This window comes from Sinocyclocheilus rhinocerous, unplaced genomic scaffold (genome assembly GCF_001515625.1).
Source record: "Sinocyclocheilus rhinocerous isolate Xijiao unplaced genomic scaffold, SAMN03320098_v1.1 scaffold314, whole genome shotgun sequence".
In the NCBI taxonomy this organism is placed as follows: Eukaryota; Metazoa; Chordata; class Actinopteri; order Cypriniformes; family Cyprinidae; genus Sinocyclocheilus; species Sinocyclocheilus rhinocerous.
In genome coordinates this window covers 1,298,142-1,311,876 of record NW_015630021.1, presented here as the reverse complement: position 1 = coordinate 1,311,876, position 13,735 = coordinate 1,298,142, and the positions used below count along the sequence as shown (strand labels likewise).

At 36.1% G+C, this 13,735-nt stretch overlaps 1 protein-coding gene across 2 annotated transcripts in view; it reads left to right on the top strand.

Annotated features, from left to right (window-relative positions):
- LOC107739624 (free fatty acid receptor 3-like) overlaps window positions 1–5,685 on the top strand; it is an 8,806-nt gene extending 3,121 nt beyond the window's left edge. For both annotated transcript variants that reach the window (XM_016551789.1, XM_016551791.1), the window contains 2 exons: window positions 3,453–3,624; window positions 4,594–5,685. In XM_016551789.1, the coding sequence (XP_016407275.1) occupies window positions 4,634–5,620 (987 nt within the window). In that variant the 5' untranslated portion in view covers window positions 3,453–3,624; window positions 4,594–4,633 and the 3' untranslated portion in view covers window positions 5,621–5,685. The remainder of the gene's footprint in view (window positions 1–3,452; window positions 3,625–4,593) is intronic.
- Window positions 5,686–13,735: the final 8,050 nt, after the last annotated feature.

The window sequence follows — 13,735 nt, the reverse complement described above, 5'->3', positions numbered from 1 at the left end:
ATATACTTAAAGTTGTTTCAAAATAATACATTGAATATGCACTTAGTATAGTATAATTTAAATATAGTAAGTATGTCTGAAAAAGCACAATTTAAATATATTTCTTTTTTACCTGGGTGTGCTACCTACTGTTTCAATGGGAGGTAGCAAAATCTGACAGGGTAGCACAAATCGTCAGAACACTGGTTTAGCGCCGCTTATTATTAAAGTTGTTTCCCTACTATGTCATGTGTGAATCAGTGGGCGGGGCTACAGAACTAGGCGTTGATGTTCTGCTGTGGAGGCGGTGTTTAACCTAGATTTCTGGGAATCTGGCATTCGCTGGGCCTGGTGTCTATAAAAGCTTTTATTTCAGTAACAAGGACGTTTTCAGTTCTAAAACTTACTGGATATTCTTTTAGTATGATGACCTCTTATATATCAAAAGCTCAAGTAAAAGTTGATTTCTCAATTCGTGACCCCTAAAGCAATTTATTGTTGTTGTTGTTGTAAACAAATGGTATTACCAAAATGTCTTCTAATTCTAATTAAATTGCACAAAACAAATGTACAAAGACATTATTGTAACCCAGGGGTTTTCAAACTGGGGTCCGTGACCCACCAGGGTCTGCAAGATAATTTGCTTTCCACACTACAAGTCGCATTTTTTTTATCTTCTGAAACGTGCTATATGATTTAAATTCAAAAGTGACTTATAATGCATTTAATGTCAAATGAGCAAAACGTAAACACTTAAGAGCAGGCACTTCAAGGTTTCTACATGAATGAACATCCGGGGGCATGTTGAAAGATACACTACAACTTACTGAATGTGTCTCATGTAATCACTAAGAGTTTTTTAACCGTGGCAAGATAGCAGCTTGAAAATATTACTCTTTTTTTTATTATAATATGAACTTGTATACACATCAGTTGTTATACTTCTAACCTTAACAAGGGTTCCCTGTACAGTTTAGTTTAGTTTAGAAAAATTGAGAAAAAAATAACATGTAGGGCCTACTTAATCGCAAGCTTGTTAATTATTCCTGAATAATTCTCACTCCAGGCTGAACTCAAAAGTTGGCAGCCCTGTTTGAAGTAAGTTGAGGTTTTAGGTTTCCTGATCAACATTTAGCCTACAAAATTCACTGTATAAGTTAATGTTAGATTTTTTTTGCTCCAACCTCTGGTTAATCAGATGATAGAAATAAGAGAAATAAGTTTCATTAGACTAACATTTGAAGTCACGGTAGGAATGTATAGCTAATGTGGGGTAATGTTAAGTAATCAGCAATCGTAGGATTTATTCATGCTTTTTTTATGCCAGGTTGGAGTATACACTGATTTTCTGTCATGGTCTATGGAACCCTTGAATTAGCCTTGGCCACCCCATGTATAAAACTAGCTCCGCTACTGAGGTTAGGTTGTGGAGGTCAGCATGAGCATCGCCATGCTGTGGTGTTTTTCGCCAAGATGGCGACGGCCGCCTCCGCCCACTTTTGAGCTTCAAAATCGCTCTTCGGAAATCTACGGGCGACGTCACGGACACTACGTCCATGTTTTTATACAGTCTATGTTCCAAACACATTTTTTGTGAAGGTTGTTTTAAGTAGATATTCGGACACAAGAGTAAAAAGTACAAAGCCTTTATTTAGACATATGTATACATTTTTGTTCTGTTTTAAATGCCACTAAATTTAAATGATTTAGAGTGAGGGGAAGTATGTTTATAGTGTTTTTAAATGTTTGTTAGATTTCTTAACGGTCGTTTTATTTATCTTTTTTATTTAGTAAAAGGTGACTAATACACTCAAACTTGTTTTTTTGTTTCTTTGGTGTTTTTTTCCTGACCTGGTGCAACTTTCCGAAAAATATTGTAAATTTAATTAAAATGACTTTATTTCTTCTGTGAAACATAACATATTTTGAGAAATGGCATTGCGTTAGCAGCGCAAAAGGTCGTGGGTTCGATTTCTCTGGGAACACTTATACTGGTAAACAATGTATAGCCTGAATGCACTGTAAGTCGCTGCATCTGCTAAATGCATAAATTAAATTTATAACGCCATGAGGGTAGCCTAAGTAAATTATGAAAGAATTTCCATTTTGGGTTGAACTATCCCTTTAAGCTATAGCAATAAAGCAATCCTTCCTGTTCCTATAGAGCCCTTTTCCTGCAGAGTTTAGTTCCGTAACTGTAATTAAATGCAACTGAATCAACTTGCATGGTCACAAGTTTACCTGAAAATTACAGCCAGGTGTGGAACTAAACTCTGCAGGAAGTCGACTATTCAGTATGAATGAGTAACCGTGAACTACAGGAAACAGACTGAAATTTTAATTAGTCTCATAATAAACCTAATCCTTTTATAAATAGCACATACAGATGCTTATCTGCACATACAGATTTAACTTTAGAGCCAATATATTGTATTAAATTAAATTGTATTCATTAAAAAATATTCTTTATCCAGAGTCCATTTTTCTTGCTGAAAAGGATTATATTACTAACATGTTGCTACAACACATATTACTAACAAATTAAAAGATCCAACATAAATATAGCAAATTTTCATTCTGGGTTTCAGTCAATATTCACTTCAGTTACAAAGACACTATCAAAAGGATGTAGATCAACTCGATATACTTCAGTCTTTACTATGGCCTAGCAGCTGAATCCTTTCTAATTAATGTTTTATTTAATTAATGTCCATGTATATACAGTGGGTACGGAAAGTATTCAGACCCCCTTAAATTTTTCACTCTTTGTTATATTGCAGCCATTTGCTAAAATCATTTAAGTTAATTTTTTTTCCTCATTAATGTACACACAGCAGAAGGAGTGGCTTCACAACGACTCTGTGACTGTTCTTGAATGGCCCAGCCAGATCCCTGACTTAAACCCAATTGAGCATCTCTGGAGAGACCTAAAAATGGCTGTCCACCAACGTTTACCATCCAACCTGATAGAACTGGAGAGGATCTGCAAGGAGGAATGGCAGAGGATTCCCAAATCCAGGTGTGAAAAACTTGTTGGATCTTTCCCAAAAAGACTCATGGCTGTATTAGATCAAGAGGGTGCTTCTACTAAATACTGAGCATTTTTCAGTTTTTCTTTTTTAATAAATCTGCAAAGATGTCAACAATTCTGTGTTTTTCTGTCAATATGGGGTGCTGTGTGTACATTAATTAGGAAAAAAAATTAACTTAAATGATTTTAGCAAATGGCTGCAATATAACAAAGAGTGAAAAATTTAAGGGGGTCTGAATACTTTCCGTACCCACTGTATATACACACACACACACACACACACTTGCTTCTTATCTTGCCAGTATGTTCCAGAGGACAAGATAGTGTTCTTGGGGGGCCTCATATACCCATATGCAGCAGTTATGACAACTTCCTGTGTTCTTCTCACTGACTGTTCCCAGGGTTGCCAAGAGACATTGTTTAATGAGCCTCTGTGTTGCAGATTGTGCTCTGAATTAATTAAATTTCCGCTGTTTTGAGACGTTGCACCCATCACGTAGTCTGATCACACATTCAGAATGTCTAGGACAGAGGTGAAGGAAGCTCGCAGATACTTTGTGTGAACCTGGGGAGACACAAAATGCTGTGGATCCTTATTTTCCTACATTGCGAAGGTCAGTATTTTTATTTATTACAGTTTTTAAACAGAGAATATTTCTTCAACATCAGGCATGTGTTTAAAAGCTTGACTTTTATTTTTTATTTTTTTAATTAACAAACTTAAAAATTTTCGTTTTATATAAAGATCATATTAAAGCTACATTGGAAACTTTTCCAATGTTTTTAACATTTATTTTGCTGTTTTTCAAATGCCCTTTATGTATTGATTTTATTGTTTTACACTTGTCCTAAAGCCAGACGTTCAATCTTAAAATATAATAAAAATCCATTATAAAATGCATGACTAAAACTATTGTAATCTAAAGACTGAAATAAATCAAAATAATTCTAATATTTATTGCATTAAAAAAAAAAATTATGACTGTCCCACAGTCGTATGTATAGCATCATTTGCACAACACAGTACAATTTTGCCACCAAAAAAGTTTTTTTTTAAAAGTTGGTAGGCTTTTAGTAAAGTACTTTTGTTTTGCATCATTTACAATTAAGTTATTATAAAATATTGTTTAATTATGATACATAAAATGCTAGCTTTGAAATAACCCTTTTTTCATTCATTTTATAACAAAAATAATTTTTACTGTCATTTGCTGAATAAAAATAAGCTAGTTAAAGCTGGTTAAAACGTAAAAGGTATAAAAACCAATTACAAACTAATTAAATTAGTAAGAGTTGTTTTTATTTCCTAAGTCTGTAGTTGAAGAAATATCCTGTTATAAAATCACTGTTTTCATATATTACAGCATGCATTATGAATTGCTCTTTGGATTTGCTTTACATTGGTTAAAACCATTACCATTAGAGTTCTCTACATTATCATTTTACTTAAAAAGGTTCGTTAAACCAAGTTTTTCATCATTATAAACCTCTGACAATGGCAAGAGCAAATTTGGGGGTATTATTTGTCCGCTATCACCATTCCTATACTTTGTACCTTATTGCTGTTTCTGTTCTCTGCGCAGTGTTTCTATGACCCTTTGACCATCTGTGAGGTACAGACTAATGGACAAGTTAAACTACCAGCTCCTCTTGTCAGTCTACATCCTCACCTTCCTGATCGGCCTTCCCGCCAACATCCTAGCGTTCTTTACCTTCTGTCGAAAGGTTTACCGCAAGCCCACCCCCATTGACATTCTCCTGCTAAACCTGACAATATCTGACCTCATCTTCCTGGCAGTCTTGCCATTCAAGATGAAGGAGGCCACTGACAACTTGAACTGGAGCCTGCCATATTACCTGTGCCCCATTAGCAGTTTCCTTTTCTTCTCCACCATCTACACCAGCACGTTATTTCTGACTGCGATCAGCATAGAGCGCTATCTAGGTGTTACGTTTCCGATCCGATATGCTCTAGGTCGCCGACCACGCAACGCTGTAATTGCAAGTTGCTTCCTCTGGCTTCTGGGATCTCTTAACCTCAGCATCGTGTACATTGTGCCATACATACCCTCAAATGATAATTCAAGCAGCAGCAAGCTACAACCCAATCCTCACGTGACAATTTGCTACGATTTATTCACCAAAGAGCAGCTGAACATTCTACTTCCTGTTCGTCTGGAGCTTTTTCTCGTACTTTTCTGTATACCCCTCCTCATCTGCTGCTTTTGCTACATAAACTTCATACGAATCCTCTCCAATCTGCCTCATCTCGGACGCCGCCGTAGACTCAGGGCCATTGGGTTGGCGTTGGGGACGCTGTTGGTTTTCACTATCTGTTTCAGCCCCTATAACGTCTCGCACGTGGTTGGTTTCGTCCACGGTGATAACGAATGGTGGCGTCACTTTGCTTTGATCTCCAGCACTCTGAACGCCTGTTTGGACCCAATCATCTTTTACTTTTCTTCGGCTGCCGTTCGCAGCGCCATACACGCATGTGTTAATGGTTTAAAGGAGAAAATGCACATCATAAAATGCAGACGATGCTGTTCTGCTGGCCCTTCCAAAACTGAGGCCTACAAAGAGACAAATCCACCTCTTGACTTGGGGTGAGAATTGAGCTACAGAGTATTTGAGTTCATTTAGGCCTACAGAAAGAAGTGTTGTTTGCAAGTGCCGTGGAGTTTACTTTCTGAGAGGTAAAATAAAATCAAAAAATTGAAATGTGAAATTGCACATTTTATTCAGAAAGGTTTTGCATTTTTATGATCATTTGGATTAAACTTGAATTTAAAAATAGTTATTCACGAGAAATAAAGATATATAATTAATGAATAAATTGCACCTGTGTTGATTTCCTGCAAGTGTTTACACTGTCTAGATATACAAAGAGAAGTACATACTGTAAAATGTAAAGTAATTATTATCACATTATGTTATTAGTCCTCATAAAGTGAGTTTCTCTATGGTAAAAGCTGTAAGCACAGCACATCTGACATTAAAAGAGCAGCTGATAACCACAGTTTACACAGTGTATTCAGCCTTAGGCTCTTCTTTAATGATCACACAATATTTTGTATGTACAGGCCATTTGCTGATAACAAATGTCTAATCAATAATACTGATAACACAGACTGTTTAATTTTATTTTCTTACTGTTATTGCAGCTTGTTTTTATTATTTTATGTTATCACCCCTCTCATGTAATGCATTTCAGTGACCACTCACAAAAAGACAAAAACACAATAAAGTCAATAAATCATATTTAGTAGCATATTTAATATAAAATTATAAAAAACATAAATATGATATAAAATCATAAATAATAAAATAGATAAATCAAATAAAATAGATATTATAAAAATAATTAAGAAACTTTATATATATATATATATATATATATATATATATTTGGAGGCTTCTCTTTGGGTGAAACTTCAAGGGTTGCTGCGTGTCAAGCTCCCATACCCCAAAAGCCTCTCTCAAAAAGAGCCCCCAATTTATTTATATTTATATGTTATTCACACATCAGCATGAGTCAATGAGAGTGTCCTCCAAGGTTCTGGTTCTTCAAACTGGCGAGGTAACTTGGAATAGAGTGCCTCTTTTCCCCTCATTGCTCATTATTTTCTTAGCACAAAATACAAGGTTTTCTTGTTCTCTCTTTACAACTTTTTCGGGAACTTCATTGCTCTGATATTTCCATGAACCTCCTGTTACCATGGTATGATAGTCACAAAACTCACTCCATGATTTATAATACAGCATCAAAAGAATGTTGTGGAAAAACATGCTAGGATACCTAATAACTTCTGAGAACAAAACAGCACATACTGCAATGGCATCTTGAGGGGTCAGTACATAAGATTCAACTTTGTCATTGTTCCCCACCATGTAGTTCCAAATTGTCTGAGAACATTTTTTAGCATTTTTTTTTTGATAGCTTCAGTGTTGCATAAGAAAGATTTTTGTCGTGAAGATGTATGTACAACTGTACAACAGTAGAAATTACTTGCTTGCAACCGTAATGAGAATCTACCAACTAAAAAGATGATTTCCTGTTTGCACCAAAATCCGCAGAGATAAGTGCAGAGATGCGTCTCAATATAAAGCATACTTCGGGGTATTCACTGACACAATGTAGCTGGCAAGTTGCTAGAAATTCTCCAATATTCATGATTTCTGCAAAGGTTCCCACTCCAAATGAAATAATGAATAATGGCCTTATTTCGAAGATCTAACTTTGACTGGTGAGTCTGTCGTCATCCAGCACAAATCCATTGCAGCATGGGCTACTGACACATTGACATACAGGAGTATTGTCCTTTTAAGGTCGTACCAAAGGTTGATACACTTACTGTCACAATATTTTTCCTGCGTGTAGACACGTCTTTGGCTCGTTTTTATCGATTGCACTATGTAACCGCCGCGTCCACTGAAGTCCAATTCAAGTCCACAGAGAAAAGACATTGTGAAAATGAAGGGTTTTATTTTATTATTATATTTCTTTTTCACATTCTCATTTTTAGAAGACTAATCTAATAGTGTTAGACATAACATATCCACCCTTGTATCAATTTATACTGGACATGACCATTTTTGTTTATTTTTGAAAATAGTTTTGACATATCTATTAAAATTCTTCCTAAATATTAATCTTCTACTAATTGAGAGTGCTTATTTTGTCAAAAAAAAAGTTCAATTTTAAAGTTCCTTGACTTCCTATATACTTCCTCACGAGATAACAGATACATCGGGCTACTGAGTATGTACTGTAACTGAATATTAAACCATTAAATTCCAGTTAACATCTATTTTAAAATGCTATCCTACCTTCAAACACTTTTATTTAAAAATATATATTTTAAATCCAAATAATATTTAGGTAATAATGACCTAATAATGTTAATAAACATGTTCATCGAGTGCACTGGGCAGCGACTAAATCTTTGTCTCCAAACAATATTTTCCCAGAAAATACTTCAGTACACAGAGGAAAAGAAAAGATGATCAGTTGTCTCTATTTTACTGTCACTGATGATTTTCATACTGTACTGTATCCAGAAGTCTATTGCAGAATCATGCATTTTACATCCCGACTTGTTTCCAGGATTCATAACAAAATCGATAAGTCGAAACTTACACAGGATATACTGAAAACGGGATTTCTAAGAAGTATGCTTTAGAATGAAATGAAATGCTTAAGTTTCCCTTTCTCGAGAAACGAAACTTAGCCCTACAGGAAGAAATTTAAGGAAGTCCTCGCTCTTTGAGCAGAGGAACGAGAACGCGCCCCAGTGTATTTTAACACATATATTTTTTGGTCGTGATTTTGACTTAATAGTTTTATTCCTTGGTTTGTATAAACGCAATATTAACTTTTTTGACCAGGGACTCACTCAAGCGGATCCCCGCAGTCTCCAGTAAACTGGTAGGGTTAGATATTTTATGATAAGGGAAATAATAGAATGATGTTCAACAGATTAAGTGGTTAGTGGATTTTTTTTTTCGTGAGAAAGTACAGTGAAAATCACAAGTGATTAAAAAGTGGTATACAAATCAACACGATGATAAACTTCCACAGAAAACACCTCCAATATGATTCTCCACCCTGTTACATTTTAACAATGCAATGTAACGGTGGATACTTTAAGCTATTAGAGAGGACACTTCTAAAAATAAGGAAAACAAATGTTTAAGACTGATAGTTGCTCTCCCTTCAAGAAAATGATGAAATCTCTATCAAGTCATGTGATTTAGGGCGTATGCTTATGATTTTAAAGGGCAAGTGGCACCACAGTAACAGGGTGGACTAGGGGCGCCGCTATGGTTTTTTGGCCCTCTGAACAGCATATTGACTCTGGAATGCATTTTCTACCGAGAGGGGGTAGAAATAGTGTTCCGGGGGGGCTTCCCCCTCAACATAAATCTCGTTCGGGCCCCCTCACCCTTGTCAGGCCCTTGGAATCATCCTAACCGTTACGGCGCCCCTGGGGTGGACTGAAGTTTGAGAGATATAAACTAGTTTAATGGTTTTACACAAAATATGTATTACAATCAAATTGAAGTTGAGAAATCCATTTTGGACAAGGGACTTTGTCATGTGCCTTCAAAAATGATTCTTAGGTACAAATCATTATGAATTTCTGTTAATGGGGTACATCTATGCATGGAAAAAAATGTGGCATTAAAGTTGATTAACATTTTATGTAAAATTGTTTCATGGGGACATAAAATAAAACAAACTATAGGAATGACCCAATAATAATGCATTTAAAAATAGCTGCCAGTGGACTAATGGTCAGGGCCGTGCACAGGGGGGTGGCCGGGTGGCTAGAGCCACTGCCCCTTTGCTTTCATCAGCTGAGTTGCCGCTGATTCCGGTAATCCGCTCCGTGTTTTCCCGCCCGCTCCGCAGCATTTCTCAAGATCCGTGTGCTAAATGCTTAAGTTTCCCTTTCTCGAGAAACGAAACTTAGCCCTACAGGAAGAAATTTAAGGAAGTCCTCGCTCTTTGAGCAGAGGAACGAGAACGCGCCCCAGTGTATTTTAACACATATATTTTTTGGTCGTGATTTTGACTTAATAGTTTTATTCCTTGGTTTGTATAAACGCAATATTAACTTTTTTGACCAGGGACTCACTCAAGCGGATCCCCGCAGTCTCCAGTAAACTGGTAGGGTTAGATATTTTATGATAAGGGAAATAATAGAATGATGTTCAACAGATTAAGTGGTTAGTGGATTTTTTTTTTCGTGAGAAAGTACAGTGAAAATCACAAGTGATTAAAAAGTGGTATACAAATCAACACGATGATAAACTTCCACAGAAAACACCTCCAATATGATTCTCCACCCTGTTACATTTTAACAATGCAATGTAACAGGGTGGATATTTTAAGCTATTAGAGAGGACACTTCTAAAAATAAGGAAAACAAATGTTTAAGACTGATAGTTGCTCTCCCTTCAAGAAAATGATGAAATCTCTATCAAGTCATGTGATTTAGGGCTTATGCTTATGATTTTAAAGGGCAAGTGACACCACAGTAACAGGGTGGACTAGGGGTGCCGCTATGGTTTTTTGGCCCTCTGAACAGCATATTGACTCTGGAATGCATTTTCTACCGAGAGGGGGTAGAAATAGTGTTCCGGGGGGGCTTCCCCCTCAACATAAATCTCGTTCGGGCCCCCTCACCCTTGTCAGGCCCTTGGAATCATCCTAATCGTTACGGCGCCCCTGGGGTGGACTGAAGTTTGAGAGATATAAACTAGTTTAATGGTTTTACACAAAATATGTATTACAATCAAATTGAAGTTGAGAAATCCATTTTGGACAAGGGACTTTGTCATGTGCCTTCAAAAATGATTCTTAGGTACAAATCATTATGAATTTCTGTTAATGGGGTACATCTATGCATGGAAAAAAATGTGGCATTAAAGTTGATTAACATTTTATGTAAAGTTGTATGGTCAGGGTCGTGCACAGGGGGGTGGCCTGGTGGCTAGAGCCACTGCCCCTTTGCTCTCATCAGCTGAGTTGCCGCTGATTCCGGTAATCCGCTCCGTGTTTTCCCGCCCGCTCCGCAGCATTTCTCAAGATCCGTGTGCTGCTCTCTGGAGTGGAGACCACAGTTCCCAAAGTCTTTGTTTCTTTCAAAGAAAAATAACTACATATTGTAGCTCTGGGTTTCTCTTTTATACAAGTTCATACATAAACATCAACAGTCATTAGGTATAACCAAAGCAACTGTGTTGTATAGCTTATAGATATCAAACCAGTGGTAAGAATATCATGCTAAGGGTTCCTCAATTCAACCAGACATACATAAATATAAATATTCTTTCTAAGCTTAATTACCCAATAATAATGCATTTAAAAATAGCTGCCAGTGGACTAATGTTCAAATTAATATTTGCTGGACAATTCACATTTTTAAATGAACAATTAAAAGACATTCTTGTGAGAGATGAAGGCGTCGAAGGAACATTACATTAAATGATTTCAGTGTCATGGAACATATATCCATTTTCACAAAATATCTACTGCATACATGTGTAGATAGATCGATAGGATTTATGTATTCTCTTACATGTGGACAGAAAGACTAATTAGGGTATATGCAAGATTAATTATTAGTTTATCTGATAAACCTGTTAATATGTTAACATGTCCCCCTTTGGCTCATAACAGAAGCATCTGTGTTTTTGGGACGTTGTCATTGCATTGAATTGTGGGTCAACGGTGACCTTCATCAAGTTAGACGCCATATTGAATTGAACATGAATGAAAACAAGTCTGTGAGAGACTTGTTCTTTGTTAAGCAAGGTATGCTAAATAAATTGGTGACCAGAGAGACGGTGGGACTAAAGATTTATTTCTTGTATGAAAAACAAGTCAAGATCATGTGAAACCTTTTTTTTTTGGATCACATTTATTTGGCTTTATATGAAACAGACTTTAGTGTTTTCTGTTGAAGTTTGCAAAACACTTGCCCAGCATGACTAGAAATTACAAAAATAACATACTGACTGATAAGTGATTATTTGTCATTCACACAAAATCTGAAAAAAAAAAAAAGATTAATTTAAGAGTAGACATACAACATTACAAGACCCCATTTTCAGAATTAGATGGTAGCGTATATTCAAGAGAAGAAAATAAATCTAGATGAATATCACAGATGATATAGATGCAACCAATCCCTTTCTCTTTACAAATTATTTTTTGTCCATTCTCTCAGACCATTGTAACAGTCCCTCTGCTGCTTAGCATTTGCCCCACATGTGTCTCTAAGCCAGCTCCCAAACTTCTCCTGGTTCTGGTTGAAGACCAGGAAATGGCCCTCGATGTCCCGTGCATGCCTTATACCGCTGCCCTGCAGTCGCCCGCCCAGCACACGACCAATTCCAGGAAGATTCTGTGCAGATTTATCTCCCATTGGCTCCAAACAGAACTGCATGTGTTTTCGGGAAGTCATTGCAGCTAATTGTAGGTCGACAGCGGTATTTGTTGTAAAGTAACAAAACTGAAGAAGAAGAACATAAATGAGATCTGTATCTTTTTAGACCTGTGAAAAACTCATTCATGATTACTAATGACCATTCAGTATGTTCCTCGGTCTTGAAGTCACCGTTCGGCAAGTTTTCAGGGGGATAGGCTACTAAACATAAAATAGCTGAGTTTCTGTCTTTTTTTTATTAAACAGTGCACTACAAACAAACAAAAAAAATATTTTTATTTTTTCACAGTGTGGTTTAGTGAACAAATTGTGGGTCTGTCTTTAAATAAGTTAAATTATCTACTTACAGTTTTCTTACTGATAAAAATCTATAGGCCTATCAGTTAATGTTGTCTAGGGAGCCTTATTCTCTAGTCTAGTGAACTAGATGCGGACACGAATGACTAGCCTGATGTAAATGTAATGCTAAGTGACATATTTATAAGCTGTTGTATTGAAGTAGCCTATTTCTGCAGATGAAACACTGTTTGAACGATTACATGAGACATTATATGTTCATTCATGTTTATTTATAAAGCAATAGGGATGATCGTGTTAACCCGATCTCATGAAAGTGCGATTCAATGGCACGATTTTCTGTTTCTATTTGCCGTACTATTTATACACAGAAATTGACTTTGGCGTACATATGATACGCAATGGTTAGGTAGGGTGTGGGGTATGTGCGTATTATATGTACGCGAAAATGCGTATCATATGCACGCAAAAACTGCGTATTATATGCACGTCGAAGTCAGTTGCATTTAGCATGCAAACACAAATAAAATTCGTGCTATTGATACACATTTTCATGAGACCGGGCTCAAAACAGCGTTATTGTTTGAATTGCCTGATAAAAATTGACCACATTTGAACGATGAGACATTGTTTCTTATCGAAAGTAACAAAACACAGAGCTGCTTGGGATAAAGGACGGGAGGCACGATATAAAAAATAGTCTAGTTTCATTTCTCGCATCACCTGAAACTACATAGACAAGATCGATCTCGGGATTTAAGAATCGATATTGATTTGTTAAAATGAAAACAGAAAATTGAAGTTTCTAATTAAGTTCGGCACATGCAGTTAAAACAACACTGTATATTTGCACGGTACACATGCTTACAGAACCGAAAGGCTTAACGAATTTTTTCGGTATGAATAGGACTAGGCATACATGTACCGTTACACCCCTAAACATTAAATATGAAATATAATATGCAGTAAATGTAAAAATGATGATATAAAATGAAAAATAAATACAGATGAAATGGAAGTGTCATGTACATTATTTTGAAAAGAGCCTATATGCTCCAAACAGATAGAGTATTATCATCCCACACGTTTTAATAATGGAAATATAATGATTTGATGAAGTTAATATTAGATTAGGAATCCAACTTTACCGTATTCACACAATCTGAACTCATACTGTGATATAACTATTTACAATGCATTTTCCATAGCTTCATCATGAAATCAGTGCTTTATCTTTAAAAATCTGCTACTCAAACAAAGGATTGTTCTTACCCAGTCTTTCCCCTTTGTTTTCTGCCTGTGTTGCTTTTAATGTCATTTTGGGTTTATATAGTCATAACCCCTACCTGAACAGACCATATATGGAGTTTGTCTAGAAGATCTCTATTGTCCAGAAGTGAAACTTAGTGTAGAAATGTTGGAATCAAACCCTGCTTTAAAAACAACACATAACATTTATGTTTCTCTTTCT